The sequence below is a fragment of the Nyctereutes procyonoides genome, unplaced genomic scaffold (assembly GCF_905146905.1).
Source record: "Nyctereutes procyonoides isolate TBG_1078 unplaced genomic scaffold, NYPRO_anot_genome, whole genome shotgun sequence".
Lineage (NCBI taxonomy): Eukaryota > Metazoa > Chordata > Mammalia > Carnivora > Canidae > Nyctereutes > Nyctereutes procyonoides.
Window position 1 is genome coordinate 103,382 of NW_026575125.1, and position 19,228 is coordinate 122,609.

The 19,228-nt window shown below is 60.5% G+C and overlaps 1 protein-coding gene across 5 annotated transcripts in view; it reads left to right on the top strand.

The window, feature by feature from the left end:
• The window catches only part of LOC129518438 (cohesin subunit SA-2-like), a 45,876-nt gene that overhangs the window by 5,703 nt on the left and 20,945 nt on the right, over positions 1 to 19,228 (top strand). For 4 of the 5 annotated variants that reach the window (XM_055338574.1, XM_055338572.1, XM_055338570.1 and 1 more), the window contains exons 3-11: positions 5,681 to 5,806; positions 6,579 to 6,731; positions 8,105 to 8,201; positions 9,122 to 9,198; positions 11,170 to 11,241; positions 13,620 to 13,824; positions 15,536 to 15,687; positions 16,686 to 16,759; positions 16,867 to 16,990. In XM_055338574.1, the coding sequence (XP_055194549.1) occupies positions 5,681 to 5,806; positions 6,579 to 6,731; positions 8,105 to 8,201; positions 9,122 to 9,198; positions 11,170 to 11,241; positions 13,620 to 13,824; positions 15,536 to 15,687; positions 16,686 to 16,759; positions 16,867 to 16,990 (1,080 nt within the window). The remainder of the gene's footprint in view (positions 1 to 5,680; positions 5,807 to 6,578; positions 6,732 to 8,104; positions 8,202 to 9,121; positions 9,199 to 11,169; positions 11,242 to 13,619; positions 13,825 to 15,535; positions 15,688 to 16,685; positions 16,760 to 16,866; positions 16,991 to 19,228) is intronic. The other variant, XM_055338571.1, reaches the window with a different exon arrangement.

Below are 19,228 nucleotides of genomic sequence, written 5' to 3' on the forward strand. Positions count from 1 at the left end.
ATGGGATGCCTCTTCCATTTATCTATATCTTCTTTAATTTCTTCCAGCGATGTCTTGTACTTTCCATTATCCAAGTCTTTCACCATCGTGGTTAAGCTAATTCCTAGGTCTTTATTCTTTTTTTTTTTTTTTAGGATTTTATTTATTCATTCATGAGACACAGAGGCAGAGAGAGGCAGAGATACAGGCAGAGGGAGAAGCAGGCTCCAAGCAGGGAGCCTGACAGGGGACTCGACCCCGGGACCCCAGGATCACGCCCTGGGCTGAAGGCAGGCGCTAACCGCTGAGCCACACAGGGATCCCATAAGTGCTTTATTCTTTTAGATACTGTCGTCTGTGTCCTCTTCTAATTCCTTTTCAGGTTGTTCGTTACCGGTGTGTAGAAATGCAGCTGATTTTTGTGTGTTGACCTTGTATCCTGTGACTTGATTGAATTCATGTGTTGGTTCCCACAGTTATGTGTGTGTGTCTAGGATCGCGAGGGTTTCTACACGTGACATCATATCATCTGCAAACGTAATTGGACTCATTCCGGTTTGGACGTCTGTCTGTCTGCCTTCCCTCCTTCCTCCTTCCTCTCTTTCTCTCTCTCTCTCGCCTGGCCTGCTTGCTCTGCCACTACTCCCACTACTGTGTTAAATACAAGTGGCACGGGCAGCCCCGGTGGCACAGCGGTTTAGCACCTGCCTTCAGCCCAGGGCATGATCCTGAGGCCCCGGGATCGAGTCCTGCGTCGGGCTCCCGGTGCATGGAGCCTGCTTCTCCCTCTGCCTGTGTCTCTGCCTCTGTTTGTGTCTCTCATGAATAAATAAATAAAATCTTTTTAAAAAAAGCCATCTCATAAATAAATAAATACATACATACATACATACATACAAGTGGCACAAATGAACATTCTTGCCGTGCTCCTCATCTTACAGGAAGACCTTGAGCCTCTCCACGTTCCCCATGGTGTTCACTGTGGGTTTTTCATAGACGGCTTTGGTTACATTGAGATCATTTCTGTCTATTCTTAGGAGGTTCTCGGCGTGTGTGTGTGTGTGTGTGTGTGTGTGTGTGTGTGTGTCTGTGTTTATCCGGAAGGGTACTGCGTTTCGTCAGATACTTTTTCTGAATCAATGCAATTGATCATGTGATATGTTTCCTTAATTCTGTTGGCGTGGTGCCTTACGTTGATCAGTTCTTGTATTTTGAACCAAGCTTCGACTCCAGGAGTAAGCCCCACGTGGCTGCATCGTCCTTTACCGTGCTGCTGAGTTCTGTTTGCGGGTTTATTTTTGAGGATTTCCACATCAGTGTTCATGAGGGACATGGGTCTGTAGTTCCCTTGCAGTGTCTCTGGCTTTGGAATCAGGGTAATGCTGGCTTCCTGGATGGACTTGGGAAGTCTTCCCTCCTCTTCAGTGTTTGGAAAAGTTTGGGAAGGATTGGTACTGGTTCTCTGTAAAACAGGTTTGTACGGGGCAGCCCGGGTGGCTCAGTGGTTTGCCGCCTTCAGCTCAGGGCCTGATCCTGAGGCCCCGGGAACGAGTCCCACGTCAGGCTCCCTGCATGGAGCCTGCTTCTCCCTCTGCCTATGTCTCTGCCTCTCTCTCTCTCTCTCTCTCTCTCTCTCTGTCTCTCATGAATAAATAAATAAAATCTTTAAAAAAAAAAGCAGGTTTGTACAATTCTTCAGTGAAGCCGTCATGTTCGTGGTCTCTCAGATTTTGATTAATGATTCAGTCTCGTACTAGTTATAGGTGTGTGCAGATTTTTTTAAAAGATTTTATTTATTTATTCATGAGAGACACAGAGAGAGAGAAAGGCAGAGACCCAGGCAGAGGGAGAAGCAGGCTCCACGCAGGGAGCCCGACGTGGGACTCGATCCCGGATCTCCAGGATCATGCCCTGGGCCGAAGGCAGGCGCTACTGCTGAGTCACCCAGGCATCCGTCACTTCTAATTTTTATTAGTTCTTTCCTTCTGCAAGCTCTGGATTCACTTTGTCCTTTTTCTTGATCCTTAACATGTAAACTTACTTGCCTTGTTGATCTGAGATCTTTCTCGGTTTTCAGTGTCTGCATTTATAGCTATGAATTTCCCATTAGCACTGCTTTCCCAGTGTCCTGGAAGTTTTAGTGATGTTGTGTTTTCATTTCCCTTTGTCCCTAAGTATTTTCTAATTGCCCTTGTGATTTCTTCTCTGATCTACTCATTCTTTAGTAGTATGTGTTTTATTTTATTTTATTTTATATTTATTTGTTTGTTTGTTTATTTATTTATTTATTTATTTATTTTAAGATTTTACTTATTTACTCATAAGGGACACAGAGGGCGAGGGGGCAGAGACAGAGATAGAAGAAGGAGCAGGCTCCATGCAGGGACCCCGATGTGAGACTCGATCCTGGGTCTCCAGGATCAGGCCCTCAGCTGAAAGTGGTGCTAAACCGCTGAACCACCCGGGCTGCCCAGTAGTATGTGTTTTAATTTCCATAGATTTGTGAATTTTCCAGGTTTCCTTCTGTTCCTGGCTTCTGACTTCTTTCATTGTGGTCAGAGAACATGCTTCGTATGTTATGTCTTTTGAAATCTATTAAGACTTCATCTGTGGCCTAACAAGTGGTCTGTTCTGGGGAGTGTCCCGAGTGCTCATGAGTGGAAGGTGTGTGCTGGCTGTTGCTGGGTGGAGGGCTCAGTGTATGTATCTTAGATCTAGTTGGTTTCTTAAGTCCTTTTCATCCTCACTTGTCTTCTGTCTGGTCGTTCTGTCCCTATTGAGAGTGGCGTATTGACGTCCCCAGCTGTTGTAGAGCGGCCCAATCCCCATTCCATTCCATGGACATGGTATAGCTCACTGTTTCTGAAGGTCTTATTTGATTTTTTTTCATCAAAGTCTTGTAGTTTTCAGTACACAGACCCTACACGTATTTTGTTAGGCTGATGTCTTAAGTATTTTGTTTTTGAGGAGCTGTCGTAATACGTACTGTTTTTTAAAACTTTCGGTGTCCAATTTTTCATTGCTTGTTTATCGAAATAAGATTGATTTCATTATACTGACCTTGTATCCTGTGGCCTTGCTAAATTCACTTTTGAATTTGAGGAGAGAGTTTGGTATGTCCTTTGGGATTTTTCTACATAGCCAATCGTGTCAAAATTGCCTCAGAATAATTTTATTTTATTTTATTTTTTATAAATTAATTTTTATTGGTGTTCAATTTACCAACATACAGAATAACACCCAGTGCTCATCCCGTCAAGTGTCCCCCTCCGTGCCCGTCACCCATTCACCCCCACCCCCCGCCCTCCTCCCCTTCCACCACCCCTAGTTCATTTCCCAGAGTTAGAAGTCTTTATGTTCTGTGTCCCTTTCTGATATCTCCCACACATTTCTTCTCCCTTCCCTTATATTCCCCTTCACTATTATTCATATTCCCCAAATGAGTGAGAACATACACTGTTTGTCCTTCTCCGATTGACTTACTTCACTCAGCATAATACCCTCCAGTTCCATCCACGTTGAAGCAAATGGTGGGTATTTGTCATTTCTAATGGCTGAGTAATATTCCATTGTATACATAAACCACATCTTCTTTATCCATCATCTTTCGATGGGCACCGAGGCTCCTTCCACAGTTTGGCTATTGTGGACATGGCTGCTAGAAACATCGGGGTGCAGGTGCCCCGGCGTTTCATTGCATCTGAATCTTCGGGGTAAATCCCTAACAGTGCAATTGCTGGGTCGTAGGGCAGGTCTAGCCTCAGAATAATTTTATACCTTCTTTCTGAGTCTGATGCCTTTCATTTCCTTCCCCTCCTCGTTCCACAGGGTAGGACTTCCAGTACCTTGTGGAATAGAAACAGTCAACCTTGCCCTGTTTCTGGCCCAGTGTAGAAGCAGGTATAGGACAACCACCCAGTCTTCCATGGGCAAGGAGACTTGTGCCTCTAGTGCTTATTCATCCCTCATGCAGTGCTGCTGGCCACATGGAGCAATTTATTTTTATTTATTTATTCTTAACAATAGAGATAGCTTTTTTTTAAAGGTTTTATTTATTCATGAAAGACACACACATAGAGAGAGAGAGAGAGGCAGAGACACAGGCAGAGGGAGAAGCAGGCTCCATGCAGGGAGCCCGATGTGGGACTCGATCCTGGGTCTCCAGGATCACACCCTGGACTGAAGGCAGCGCTAAACCGCTGAGCCACCCGGGCTGCCCTGTGTATGATTTTTGCACATATTCTGCAAGTCTGTAATAATTTCAAATAAGAAAGTCTAAGGTTTGGCTTTTGGTCCTTGTTATCCCCAGGACGTACCACTTGCTTGCCATTCCTCCACCTTCAAACATTTACTCTGCTCCCTCTTCCCTATTCTACGTAACACTACAGAAAATGCCTTTTATAGCTTCAGATTTTAACCCAATTCTCAGACACTGATGAGACAAGTAGGGATCAAAGATATAAATTCCTCACATGAGCATCACACCACATGTGCGTCATCGCAGTGTCTCTGGGGATGCATGTACCTTTGTAATTTTATCTTCCTGAAGGCACCTGAGAGCGTGTTCCTGACGCAAGGACTGTCATGTACACACGTGTCAATGTGCGGTTCCTAGAGGCGGGACCTGGTGTGTGTGGCGGTGAGGTCATCGTGCCAGTGAGCCAGCCTGGCCTAGCCCTGGAGCCCTTGCATGTTCTCGGTTCTGAAGACTGTGCCATGTGGTGATACCATGGAGGCCCCCAGGGTGGGGATGCAGGGGTGGGGTGCTGTATGTGCGCCTATCCAGCAGGCCCTCTGTGCCGCAGGATGGCCCTCGGGGACTCACAGTGTCAGCGAGCCCTTGGTGGGTCAGATTGTAGCAAGCGGGGCAGCCTCGGGTCGGGGCAGGTGTGGCCGTGGCTCTCACTGCGTCCGTACTGATCCTCACGCGGGAGCTGCAGCCCACTAGGGAGGGTCAGGCTGCTATGGGGCAGGAGTACCCTGAGTGACCCCTGAGTGCTGCTGTCTGCCTATGTGGCCGCAGTTTCTGCCAAGACCCCCCCAGTCTCACTGTCTCCGTGACTGCCGGGGTCTGCCGTCTTTGCACATGACTGCAGCTTCTACTGTGACCCTCTTCATCTGCACGTGAACATGACCCCGGGTTCCGAGCCACCCTCCCTGAGGCTGTGGTGGGCTCAGACCCTGGGCCCCACCCGCCCATAAGGACAGGGAGAGCTGGCTCACCTGTCCCAGGAGACTGACCTCCCCCGACCTTGGCGATCATGGGCATGAGCTCCCCATCTGCATCCTGGGCCCTGATCAGTGGGGTGATGGGTACCCCATGGCGCTGACAGACAGCCCTGAGCACTGGGTTCCCTGGACACGGCTGGTTCATGGCTGTGGCTGCAGCACGTGGACTTGCTGTGTCAGGCTGGGCCGGGGACGCAGATGGGGACACGGGCGCAGGGGAGGCTGCTGTATGAGCAGTCAGCTGAGGGCCTGGCGACAGTCTGGAACTCTGACCCAGGCGTCTGTCCCGCAGCTGCAGTGGGTGACTTGGGCGGCATCCCTCCTCCCCTGGGGGCCCCTGCTGGGAACTGGCAGCTGTAGCGGCTACTTTGCGCTTGTGCTTCCTGACTCCTGTGGTGAGGGGTCCTGTCGTCAAGCTGGCGTCCGGTCCCCCGCCTTCCCTGACTCTTCACATCCCACATTCTGCTTGTAGGTGCAGGAAGGACCCTCAGGGGGCCGGGATGTCAGGGGGCGTGGACCCCGACGGCGAGGGCGGCCCTCGTGCAGGAGGCTCAGGAACCAGGCTGGCCAGTTCATCTCCATGGTGACCTTGTTTGAGGTGATGACAGGAGGAGGAGCTCCAGCTGGCACAGAGCACTGCTGGGAGGGATGCCCGGGTGGGGGTGGCGACGTGCTTCTCCACGGCAGGCTGGGCGCTGGGCGGTTCCCCCCTGGACCCTGGAAGCTTTCGTCCCTACATTGCCTGCCCACTGAACCACAAGCCCAGGGCCCCATGGTGCTCCCAGGGTGCTTCCCCTCCCGGTGCTCAGACACGGCATCCCTTCCCTGTCCTCAGGCTCAGTGTGCCCTCTCCATCCGCAGACATTCAGACATGGTGTCCCCTCCCCACCCTCAGGCTCAGTGTCTCTTCCCCATCCTCATACATGGTGTCCCCTCCCAGTCCTCAGGCTCAGTGTCCCCTCCCCTGTCCTCCAACTGGGCGTCCCGTCCCTGCTGGGGGCGGTGCTGGGGTGTCTTCGGCTGCCGTCACTGCAGGTGCCCGCGGCCCAGCCCATCCTGCAGTCCCCGCCCGGGGTCCCAGGTGAGCAGGGGCGGCCTCTGGCAGGTGCAGACAGGCCACGCGGAGCCAGGACTTGTTTGAAGTGACGGCCGTGACGATGTGGTGTGGCCGGGCCCCGCAGGGCGTGCCGCGGGGTCGCTGTTGTCTCCTGATTGTCAGGGTTCCCGCCTGGCCGCATTCTTGACCGGGTGGAGCTCCCAGGACCGTGGTCCTCGTCCCCCAGGACCTCAGCAGGGCCTCCTCAGGCTCCGGGGGACACGGGGCTCCGGCGCAGGGTGCAGCCCCGACACGTCCTCGCCTTGGCTTTCAGACGCAGGGAGCGGCCCCCGGGGGCCCGAGTGCCAGCGGGCAGGGCAACCACCGGCGAGGGCGGCCGCCGCGGAAGCCGCGCAAGAGGAGAGTGGCCGTCACCACCGAGCTGACCCTCTTTGAGATGGTCGCCCTGGGGAGGAGCTCCGTGCAGGTGCCACCACCGTGGGGCGCGGGTGCGGGCGCGGGAAGCGGGCATGGGGAGCCGGCGCGAGGTGCAGGAGCGGGGCGTGGGAGTGGGCGTGGGAGCGGGGCGGGCGGGCCACGGGTGCGGGAGCGGGGAGCGGGTGTGGGGTGTGGAGCGGGGAGCGGGTGCGGGGTGTGGAGCGGGGTGCACAAGCCGGTGCGGGAGTGGGGTGTGGGTGCGGGCGTAGGGAGCGGGGTGCAGGGTGCAGGAGCGGGATGTGGGAGCAAGGTGCGAGTGCGGGCATGGGTGCGGGCGGGGTGCCTGGTTGGAGTCTGCGGACTCAGCACCCGCTGCAGGCGGCAGCGCCGCAGCCCCGTGTGAGCCTGCCCTCCGGGTGTCACGTATGCCCTTTGCACGTGTTCCCCGTGGCCTGGCACACACACGTGCACACACGCATGCTCAGTGCTGCCCGGCACACACACCTGATCTCACACACACGTGCACACACGTGGTCACCACTTCCCATCCTACACACAGCTGATTGCACACACGTGCTCACAGCTGCCCATCACATGCACCTGATCCCACACACATGTGCACACCCACAGGTGCTCAGTGCTGCCCAGCACACACTTGCTCTCTCCCTCACACAGACACACACGTGCTCACCATTGCTCATCACCCACACCTGATCTCACACACACATGCACACACGTGTTCATCACCGCCTGTTGCACACAGGGGACCTCACACACACATGCTCACCACTACCCATCACGTGTAATCTCACACATATGTGTGCTCTCATGCACCTCATCACACACATGTACATACACACATGCTCACTGATGCCGTCGCATGCACCTCATCACATACACGTGCACACACAAGTGTTCACCGCTGCCCGTCATACGCACACCTCATCTTACACACATGAGCACACCCATGTGCTCACTGCTGGCCGTCACATGCACCTCATCACCTATACACACACTCAAGTGCTCACTCGTGTCTGTCATACACACTTGATCTCACACACAAGTGCCCCCACTGCCTGTCACACACATATCTCATGACAGACATGCACATACACGTGCTCACCACTGTGCACCATATGCATGTGATCTCACACACACATAAGTGCCCGCTGCTGCCCATCACATGCAGCTTATCCCACACACAGACACACACACACAAGTGCTCACGGTCGGCCCGTCACATGCCCTTCATCACACATGTGTGCACCACTGCTCACACTGCTCTATCACACACTGCTCGTCACAGACACAGGTGCTCACCACTGGCCATCTGATGCATGATCGCACACGTGTCCTCACGGCTGGCTTGTCACATGCACCTCCTCACACACGTGTGCTCACCAGTGGCTGTTGCCCATGCAGACGGCCGTCGAGGAGTGGGTACAGTCGTATAAGGAGGACAGGGAGCTGGCCCTGCTGGACCTCATCAGCTTCTTCGTCCAGTGCTGTGGCTGCGAAGGTGAGCCGTGCTCCTGGGCACTTGTGGGTGTCCCCAAACATGGGTTCGCTGGGCCTGCCTGTCCTGCCTACGTGCTCCTGTGAGCAGCGTTGTCATCTCAGAGCAAAGGATGGATTCTTCCCCAAGGGAAGATGCGCCCACGTCCTGACCCCAGGACCTCAGGATGTGACCTCACTGGGAGGTAAGATCTTTGCAGATGGAAGCAGGAAGATAGTCCTTAGGGTGTCCCTGGTCCCATGAGACCATGTCCTTGTAAGAAGAGGGACACAGGGGCACCTGGGTGGCACACTGGTTAAGCATCTGACACTTGGTTTCAGCTCAAGTCATGATCTCTGGGTCGTGGGATCGAGGGGTGAAGATTATTCAGCGACAGGCAGGGGGGAAGCGCTGACCTCTGCTTCCGCGTGCATGGACTGTGAGCACATGGTGCTCGGGGGGATGTGCAGGCACTGTGTGGGTCGCACAGCTGTGACCCCTTGTGCATGAAATGCCCACAATGGGCACGTGCACCCACCGACGAACGACGTCTCAGCGGTTCCTGGGCCGGGGAAACGAGAGGGCGCTGCCCACGTGTGGGGGGGGCTGCCTGCAGTGGGCCCTGGTGATGGGCGCTCACGGTGAGTGTACGCACCGCTGCTGAGTGCGCCCCTCGCCCATGCGTGCATCACACCTCGAGCAGTCGTTCGTCACCGGGGACAACCAGGGCATCCTCTGGAAGCTGCTGCGGCCACCGCAGGGCCCACCAGCCTGTCGAGAAGCCCCCGCGGCGGCTGACGGGCACCCTGCGCGTGCCTCACCGAGGCCCCACCGTGCGGACAGTGGGAGCTGCGGGTTCTGCGGCCTCGCCTCCTCTCTCACGGACGAGGCGTCACCACGCGGGAGAAGGCGGCTGGGGCCACGTGTCCCCCTTTCTTCTGCAGGGGTGGTGACGGCCGAGCTGTACCAGAGCAACCAAGGCAAGAGCGTGGTGCACAAGATGACCGAGAAGTTTGACCAGGTGCGGCGGGCTCCGTGCAGCCCGGGAGCCCGGGGCCGCGGGGCGGGAGCTGCCTCCTGAGCGCCGCTGCCCCGCTGCCCCCCCCGGCACGCGCGCCCATAGGCGGGGTGGGGTGCGGGCAGGAACAGGGCTCTGGGGTGGGAGCCGTCCTGCCGCTGCTGGCTCATGTCACTGCGCACCACGTCCTCAAGGTCCGTCCACTGCAGGTGCACAACGTCCTTCCTCTTCGAGCCTGCGCCCTGTTCCGCTGTGTGAGTGGACCGCGGTTTGCTCATCGACTCGTCCTTTCAGGGACGGGCGTAATTTCTGCATTCATGGCTCATATCTTAAAACACTTTCACAGTGCCCTCCGAGAGTCTTGTGAATCAGGTCAAAGAACAGTAACTTTTTTCTTTGATTTCTTATTTGGAACGACTAAACTAAGAAAAGGGGAAGGACGCGTAAGCTTCGAGTGTGTTCAGCAGCTAATACTCTCCTGCCTTACTCTCACTCCCTATGTGTGTGCATGTGCCTCTGAGTCGTGCTGTGCGTGCACACACGTGTGCACATGAGGGAGTGTGTGTGTGCAGGTCCATGCGTATGCATATGCCTCTGCAGTGCTGTACATGCACGCACGTGTGCATATGTGCATGTAAGTTTGTGTGCAGGTTCATGTGTGCATGTGCTTATGAATGGTGCTGTAATGCTCATACGTGTCCATATGTGTGTAGGTCTGTGTGTGCATGTGCCACAACGCTGCTGTGCACGGACACATATGTGCATGTGCACATGAGTGTATGCAGGTCTATGCGTGTACATGTGCTTCTGTGCTGTGCATACATGCATGTCTGCATATGTGCACATGAGTATTATGTAGGTCCATGTGTGCATGTGCCTCTGTGCTGTGCATGCACACGTGTGCATATGTGCAAGTGAGCAAGCTTGTGTGTGTAGCTCTGTGCACGTGCTGCTGTGCTGTGTGTGCATGCACATGTGCCTGTGTGCACCTGAGCGAGTGTGTGCAGGTCCATCTGTATGCAAGTGCCTCTGAATGGTGCTGTGCATGTGTGCATGTGAGCGAGTGTGTGTGCAGGTCCGTGCATGTGCCTCTGTGCTGTGCTGCATGCATGTGTGTATATGTGCACGTAAGCGAGTGTGTGTAGGCCCATGCATTTGTGTGTGTGCCACTGTGTGTGTTCGCCGGAACCCGCTGGGACCCCATGTGACGTTTGCCGTCTGTCCCCGGGTGGGCTCCCCATAAGCCCGCAAGCTCAGGGGTGTGGAGAGCCCAGGCCCTCAGTTGTGGGGGACACCCCTGCTGTTTTTCTGGCCTCCACATCCCAAAACTTAGGTCCTTCCTTTGGGTCACTCGGTGTGGCCCTGACTCAGATTGTGCCTCCTCTTCGGGGAGCCCCCGTCGCGGATCGGGGTCGTGTTCAGTCTCCCCCACCTCAGAAGCAGCAGTGGTGGCTCTGCCAGCCCCCCACCCTGCCTCCGTCGCGGGAGACCCTGTGCCTTCCAAGGAGCAGGCCCCTGGATACTCTCCGGGGAAATGCCGTGCGTGCAGGGCCCACAGCAGGCAGGTGACACACGTACTGGCCATAGGGCGTGCGCCAGGGGAGCGCGAGCACCTCACACGTCCCCCACCCCACCGAGTGGCATCTGTGCCGTGCCTTCTCCCCTGCCTGGCCCCCAGGGAGACGCAGTGTGTGTTCTGGGCGTGAGCCCGTGAACCCAAGGGCTGCACCCCACGGCCACTGTCCGTTCCCGCCCCTCCCGAGGGCGCTGGCGTGAGGGCGGACGTGGACTCCTGCCTAGAGGAGGGCACGCACACTGTCGGCCGCCCGGAGCAGGGCCCCCTCCGCCCACGGGCTTCGGCCCCTGGGGGGTCGGAGGTGCTCCCAGCGCCTGTGCTGCGCGGGCCTGGCCCTCCGGGGCTGGCTGGGTGCCCCGGGGACGCTGCACGTCACCGCCGCTTCTCTGTTCTTGCAGGAGACCGGGCTGTACTACAAGAAGTTTCTGGCTTACCCCTGGATCCTGACCATCATGTGGCCAGAGAAGCTGGTAACACGCTTTGCGGAGTTTCAGAACGGGCGGTTCCGCGTGGTTTCCTGCCGAGCCCCACGTCCGCGGAGCCCGCAGAGCTCGTGTCGGGTTCCCCGTGCGGGGCGGGCGCCCTGGTCGTGGACGAGGGGCCATGGCATGTGCCGGGTAGCACTAGGCGGGCCCCGCTGCCCGGGTCCTGGCGGCCTGCTGGATTGCGACCTCACCGGGTCCTGACTGGGGCGAGGGGGGCTCCCCCCGACCTCACCCCATCCCGTCCACACTGGCTACAGTAGCGCTTCCCAGGCTTGAGCACACCGCGACGGTACCTGGCGGCGCTCGGTCCACGCCGAGTACACTGAGGGCCCACGTGAGGTGGTGGGGCCGGGCTGTGTCTGTGCGCGACGGGGCAGTTAGAGCTGATTCGTCCTGCAAAAGTGAGTTCAGTCAGTGAGTCCTGTCTACACTGGGACACTTAGGCCCGAGCCTGTTCTGTCTACACTGGGAATGTCTACCTGGCCGTGTGCTGCCTACAATGTGCACGTATACCCGACGTGTCCTGTCTGCACTGTCATGGAGCCCTGACAGTGATCTGTCTACACTGGCACACTGACACCTGATCGTGTCCTGTCTGTACGGGCACATTTAGACCTGACAGTGGTCTGTCTACACTTCATCATGGAGCCCTGATATGTTCTGTCTACATTGGTCATGGGACCCTGACTATTCCATCCATACTGGCACATTTAGACTTGATTGTGTTCTGTCTACACGGGCACATTTAGACCTGACTGTTCTTTCTACACTGTGTCATCGAAGCCTTACTGTTCCTCTACACTGGCACATGTAGACCTCATCGTGTTTACACTGTGTCATGGAGACCTGTGTTCTCTCTACACTGGCACATTTAGAGCTGATCATATTCTGTCTACACTGGGATGTTTAGACCTGACAGTGATCTGTGTACAGTGCGTCATAGAGCCCTGACAGTGATCTGCCTATGCTGTGTCATGGATCCCTGACAGTGATCTGTGTACACTGGCACACTTAGACCTTACTGATATGTCTACACTGGCACATTTGGACCTGACAGTGGTCTGCCTACGCTGTGTCATGGAGCCCTGACAGTGATCTGTCTACACTGGCACATTTGGACCTGACAGTGATCTGTCTACATTGTGTCATGGAGCCCTGACAGTGATCTGTCTTCACTGTCTTCACTGGCACATTTAGACTTGACACTGATCTGTCTACACTGGCACATTTGGACCTGGTCGTGTTCTGCGTACTCGGTGCGTCAGCCCCCGAAGGGTGTTGTGATGCTCATGGTTGGAATGACCCACAGTGAGGGTTTGTGTAGTGTGTGCGTGTGCGTGCAGAGTGGTTGAACAGGGAGTTGTTCTAGGGCACGGAGCAGCAACCGCAGGTTCGGGGGGGGGATGGGGGGGATTCGTGGGGGACGGGGTGGAGGGAGTACTGTGCGGGGAGCAGCGCGGGGAGTGCACGGGGCAGGGGTGTGGAGGCGGCGGGAGGAGGGCTGTCCCCGTGAGCCCCGCGTCACACGTGCTGCAGGAGGTGGGCGTGGACTGTCCTGGTGACTTGTGGGCGTTGGGGGGGGAAGCAGACGGAAGGCGGGGGGCGCCCGTGCCCCCAGGCCCAGCACTGCTGCCTTCCCTGACCTCGGCCTCTGACCCCCCTCCCCAGCGGAGTCCCTGGGAGTCCCCTGGTCCCTTGGGGACAGCAGGACCCGGCTGAGCCTCACGGGCCAGAGCAGTGCCTGTAAGGAGCTTTCACGCTCGCAGGGCGGTCGGCAGCTCTACGTGCTCGGCCACAGCCAGAGGGCCCGGCTCCTTGGGGCACATGCCGGAGTGGGGGCCACCTGGCGCAGCCTGCCGACCTGCCCAGGGGGATGCGGGACCATTGGCCCAGGTGCAGGCTGAGGGGGACATGGGGTGACCCTGGTGGCTGTGGATATGTGACCCCCAGCTGCTGGGTCTCAGGGAGGTGGGGTCACTGGGTGTGTATATCTGATCTTGGCTAGGGGCACGGCACGCGTGAGCTGGGGTCACTGTGGTCACTGTGGACCTGTGATCCCCCAGGTGTAGGACGAGTGAGAGCTGCGGTCACGGGTGAATGTGGACGTGTGACCCCCCAGGTGCGGGGTCAGGGAGACACGGGGTCACCCTGTGTCAGTGTGGACCTGTGACCCCCCCAGGTGCAGGGTCAGGGAGACTTGGGGTCACCCTGTGTCAGTGTGGACGTGGGACCCCCAGGTTCATAGGGTGTGCTCGTGTGACCTGGAGACCCTTGTCCAGGGCAGCGCTCCAGGTCGCGATCGCGGGGCCCAGACCCGTGTCCCTGTCACACAGCACCTCGCCCCCCTTCTGTCTTGAACACAGCAGAATGACTTTTACCCCATCGTGGGGCCGGGGCCCTTCTGGAAACGGTTTAGGGTGAACTTCTGCGAGTTCACGGAGCTGCTGGTGCACCTGACACACTCGTCGGTGCTGTGTGACGGCCACCTCATGGACACGGTCATCTGCATGCTCAGCGGCCTCACCAACTCGGCCGTGTACAGCCTGCGGCACACCAGCTCCCTGGCAGGTGAGGCGCCGCGGGGCGGGGGCCGGGTCTCCGGGCTGGGGGCGGGGCCACTGACGGGGCGGGGCCACTGGTCACAGGGGGTGGAGCCACGGACCGGGGGCGGGGCCACTGCCCGGGGGGCGGGGCCACTGGTCACAGGGGCGGGGCCACTGACGCGGGCGGGGCTACCGGACACAGGGGTGGAGCCACGGCCCGGGGGCGGGGGCACTGGCGGGGGCGGGGCCACTGGTCACAGGGGGTGGAGCCACGGACCGGGGGCGGGGCCACTGCCCCGAGGGAGGGTCTCTGGCTTCGGGGCGTGGTCACTGGTCACAGGGGCGGGGCCAGGGACCGGGGCGGGGTCACTGGTCACATGGGGCGTGTCCACTGGTCCCGGGGGCGGGGTCTCTGGCTACAGGGGGCGGAGTCTCGGGCTTGGGGGCGGACCCGCGGGGCCGTGGGGCGGGGCCACAGGCCCCGGGGGCGGGGCGATGGGGCGGGGCCCCGGGGACGGGGGCGTGGGCCTGGGCTCCCGGGTCAGGGCCGGTGTCCACACCCCGCGCTGCCAGCGTGCGGACCTGCAGGCGCAGAGGCTGCTGGGCGGGTGGCCCCGGGAGCTGCAGGGGCGCAGAAGCCTCGGACGGGGGTTTGCTGCGGGAGGACCCGGAGCAGAGTGTCGGGGGCACGAGCGGCTCCTGCTCACCTTCCCCGAAGAGCAAAGGCCGTGACGGCGGTGGGGGGAGCGCGGCGGGCAAGGGCGACGTGTGCGGGAGGGCGCGGTGCTCCGGACCCGGTGCCGGCGCCCTGGGCCTGCGCTGCCCGACCGTCCCCTCGAGTCCCGGGAGTGGCCTTCCCTGGCGGGTCCTGTTTGTGACAACCGTTATCAGTTGTCCCACCGTCCGTGGGTCTAATGTCTCGTAAGCGACCACTGGTTCCAGACACCGGGTCATTGGTTGCGCGTCGCTCCGTTGGCGTAGCTGGTCCCTGGGCAGGCGCTCGAGGCCAGCGCTGAGCACGGGGACTCCGTGGGAGGGTCCTGGGCCCGTCCTGGGAGTGGAGTGAAGGGTGCTTCCGGAAGGTGCGGCAGCCGACAGCCAGCGCCCTGCAGAGTGACCGTCACACACACGCACACACACGCGCGGCCCTGTCACCTGGTAACCGCGCAGGAGCGCAGGGGCCAGGACGAGGCTGCAGCAGGAGGCTGCACGTGGGGCTCGGATCCCGGCTGCCAGACGGGTCGTGCACACTGAGGGCTCTTTCCCGTGTGTGCATGGGCGTCAGCCCCACTGGGGCCGCGTGTGTGTTGTCCCCATGCCTGGGCCTGCAGGGGACACAGGTAAAGGCAGCGCGAGCCCCCGAGGGTCCCATCCTGGCCTCTGTGGCAGGAGGGTGGGGCACAGCGACAGTCCTTGGCCGTGCCCTCCGAGGCCACGTGCAGCCCGCTCTGTCCCGCCAGCACCCCAACCTGACCTTGAGGCGGCGGAGGTCACGGGTGTGTGTACGTCCCGGGGTTGCCCATTCGTGTTCTCGGGTTGGCACACACGCTCGTCATCAGGGGGACCGTCCACGCGCGGCCCGGCAGGGGCAGGAGGCAGCAGCCCCAGCGGCCCCGGCCTCCCGCCCCCGTGTCACCCTGATCCCCCCGCTGAATGGCCAGAATGGGCCCTGGCGTGGCAGGTGCTGCCCAGCGCTGGGGTCACGGCCCGGAGTCACGGCCGCGCTCTGCTGGCAGCCATGAAGCTGCTGACGGCGCTGGCCAGCGTGAACCAGGGCATCTGCACGGGCAGGCGCACGGCGCAGCGGCTATACGAGATCGAGAGCATCACCAAGCTCAAGGGCAGGCACAAGTACTACATGGAGCTGCTGGACCAGCGCCGGCACCAGGTGAGGGGGTGGCGCGGGGGGGGGCAGCACCGGAGGGAGGGGGGGACCCAGGTGTGAGGACATCACTGTGCAGGAAAGCAGGTAGGAGCCAGAGTCCACCCTGGGCCCCTCCGCCGCCCGGCTGCCCCTGTGTGGTTTGCACCCCATGCATGGGCGCCGGTGGTGAGGACAGACCCCGTCCCCAGGGCTGTGACCTTCCCCAGGGTTACAGGTTCCCAAACGCCAGCGGCCAGGAGGGGTGCGGCCGCACAGCGGGGCCAGCAGTCCCTGCCCCAACCCGAGTCCGTGTCCTGCTCCAGCTGCCGACCCTGGGGGGGGGTCGTCCTGGGGACAGGCAGGTGCCCCCCGTCCCTGCGATGCTCATAGACGAATCTGTTCCTGGGCTCACCTGTGCTTCCACCGGTGCAAACTGTCATTTGTCTCTGTACCTCCTGCGCTGTCTCCTGTCCCCCCTCCTGCACCCCTCATCCCCCTGCTGTCTGAGCCCCCCCACACCTGTGGGCACATGGGAGGTCACCTGTATGGCATCCACACCTTGGGGTACAGGAAGCTTCCAGAAAGACAACTGTGCGCCTCTGAGGGTCCTGCCCCTCTAGGTTCCTCTGGCGCAGCACAGTCCTCCACCCTGTCCCCCCGCCACGCACCGCCTGCATCCCGCACCCTCACCCTGCACGCCCTCACCCCTGCTCCTCCCCTCTCTGCACCCTGCTCCTCCCCTCCCTGCACCCTGCTCCTCCCCTCCCTGCACCCCTTCTCCCCTCCTGCTCCTCCTCCCAGCGCCTTCACCCCTGCCCTGTACGCCCACGTGTGTGCATGGTCAGCGTGTGCGAGGCGGCCCCAGAGGCCCAGATCCGGGGGCGGGACGGTCCGCAGCGAGTGGCGCAGGCTGGTCAGTGTAGAGGATGCAGATGTGTGTCGAGGGGTGACTGCCCCCCAGCCGTGGCTTGGTGGCAGCCTGCGGAGCCCAGCCCAGCGCCCCCGTCCTTGTGCCACCGCAGTTCCAGAACAAGCCCATGGCCATCGACAACATCATCTGCGCGCTCTTTAAAAGGACGTTTGTGCCGCGCTACCGGTAAGGCTCTTCCCTGCGTGCCCCGCGCCCCGGGCCGTGACCTAGCCTCGCTCAGCCCGGGTTGCCACGCACCTGGCCGCCGGGTGACACGCTGGCTCGTTTCCCAGGGACGTGAGCTCGGACATCCGGGTGATCTGCATGGGGGAGCTGGGCTGCTGGATCCGCCTGTACCCAGACATGTTCCTGGACAACAATTACCTGAAGTATATCGGCTGGATGCTGTACGACAAGGTGCGCGCGCCGCCGTGGCCTCGCCGTCTGTCCGGAGCCCAGCGTCGTGGGGAGGCTCTCCGTGCGCTGCCGTCCTTGGGCCCGACGGCGGGTTCGGGCTGTGGGGTCACCTGTCCCCGGGAGACCTGCGGACGTGGCCCTGCGTCGCATCTGCCCCCCCGCAGAGGATCACGGAGCGGCCACGTCCGCAGGTGACCCCAGCCTGCGTCCCCGTAGCCCGCCCGGTCCCGGTCCCGGTCCCGGTCCACCCGCCTACGGCCAGCTCGGTCCTCACCCGGCCTGACGCCAGGCCACGACCCTCGACAGCGCAGCTCTGAACCCCGCGCTCACGTCCCCGCACAGCAAAGGCGGGGGGCGGGGGGTGTCCCGCGGCCGCCGGGCGCCTTGCTCCCATCACAGACTAAACGAGTGTCGGTCGGCGCTTCTGATCAGATGCCTTCCGGGCGGCAGCGACCGTGACGCAGCCCTGGGAGTTGTCTGTGCCCACCCGTGGCTGTGATCCCGTTTCCGGAGCCGTTTTGTCCTGCGCATGACTCCGGAGCTGGGGCTCTTGCCTCCAGGGTGCGAGGGGCAGGCGTGGGGGCACCCCTGGAGCTCCGCTGCTCCGCGCATTTTGCAGGCAAGGCCCCACGGGCGGTCCTCCGCTGTGCGTGGAGTTTTACGAGCTTGTGGCTCATCACGGTGTTGAGACAAATGCCCGATTGCCTGCGGCGTGCTGCCGTGGACGGCGTGGGTGGGAGGGCGGCGGTCGGCCACGCGGGGCAGCGGTCTTGGGTTGTGGCGTGGACGGGTTTGTTTCTGCGGGAAAGGGCAAGGCGGCTGGACTGTGAGCTGTTCTGTGTCCTGGGGCTGAGCTGGGGCAGGCGGCGGTGGCGGACCCCCCGCGGGGCTGCCCAGCTGCGTGTTCCCTGTCCTCGCTGCTGGGCCCGGCCGTCCCGGGTCCCGGGGCTGCAGACCCCACGGGAGGGAACCCTGATCCCTGGCTCACGGTGCGCCTCCCGCCTGGTCCTCGCCTGGAGCTGGGGGTGAGGGGGCGCTCTGGGGCTCGTCCTTTACAAGGACCCGGGCCCCTCCCCGGGGCTCCACTCTTAGGACCTGGGCCCCTCTTTGGGGCTCCACACTTAGGACCTGTTTCCCTCCCCGGGGGGCTCCAGCGTTAGGACCTGGTCCCCTCCCAGGGGGCTCCACCCTTAGAACCCAGTCCCCTTCCTGGGGGCTCGATCCTTAGGACCTGGTCCCTCCCGGGGGCTCCACCCATAGGACCGGTCCCCTCCCGGAGGCTTCACCTGCACATACCATCCCCTGGGGGGGTCGAGAGCTAACTTATGGATTTTGCGGTAACACACATTGGCCTGGAGCAGATTTCTCTGCATTTCCCCTGTGGGGTGTGGGAGTGGGAGTGGCCTAGTGCGCGGCCACAAGCGCGGTGACTGCACTGGGCCACGGGAGCCAGGTGTGCAGGGAGGAGGCCGTCAGGGCTGCCGCTGGGGCCACGCTGGGCCTGCGGGGCTCGGCTGTGGGCGCTGTCACGGCAGCGGGGCGCGTGGGGGTGTGCGGTGCTCCCGGGTCCTGGGGGGCTGCCCCCACTGTGCCCCGCATTGCTTAGGGGGTGGAGACCTCCGGGAGGCACTGAGAGGCCCCGCCCCGCTGGCCCTAGGCTCGGCGAGCGCCCCCCGCAGGGTGACCCCTGGGTGCGGAGGACGTGCGCTCCCTGATAGGCCGCCCACCACGCCCCTGCGGGCAGCCTCACCCCACGTGGGGCCACGGTGCGGCGCGGGCCTGTGTCCTGCTTTGGGCCCTGCGCTGCCCACGTGCAGCTTTAGCCCCGAGACGACCTCAGGGACCCGCTTAGTTTTGTACAGAGAACGCGTGGGGTGCAGGGGTCGCGGAGCCGTTGGGTGTGCTGGGCCAGGCGGGTGTTTGTTTCTCTCCTTCTTGTTTTTTTTAAGATTTTATTTGTTTATTTGAGGGAGGCCAGCAGGCACACGCCGGGGTGACGGAGGGGCAGAGGGAGCAGCACGGCCCGCTGAGCAGGGAGCCCTGACCTGATGTGGGGCTCAGTGCAGGACCCCGAGATCGTGACCCGAGGCCTCCGTCCTGGGCGTGGAGACCCCGAGCTCTCCCCATGTCCTCACGTGCCCGTTCCACTCCGCGTGTCTGCATCCTCCCGTCTCTTTATAGGGGCCCGTCCTATGGGATCAGCCCGCCCTACTGACCTCATTTGGCAGCCTCGTCCCG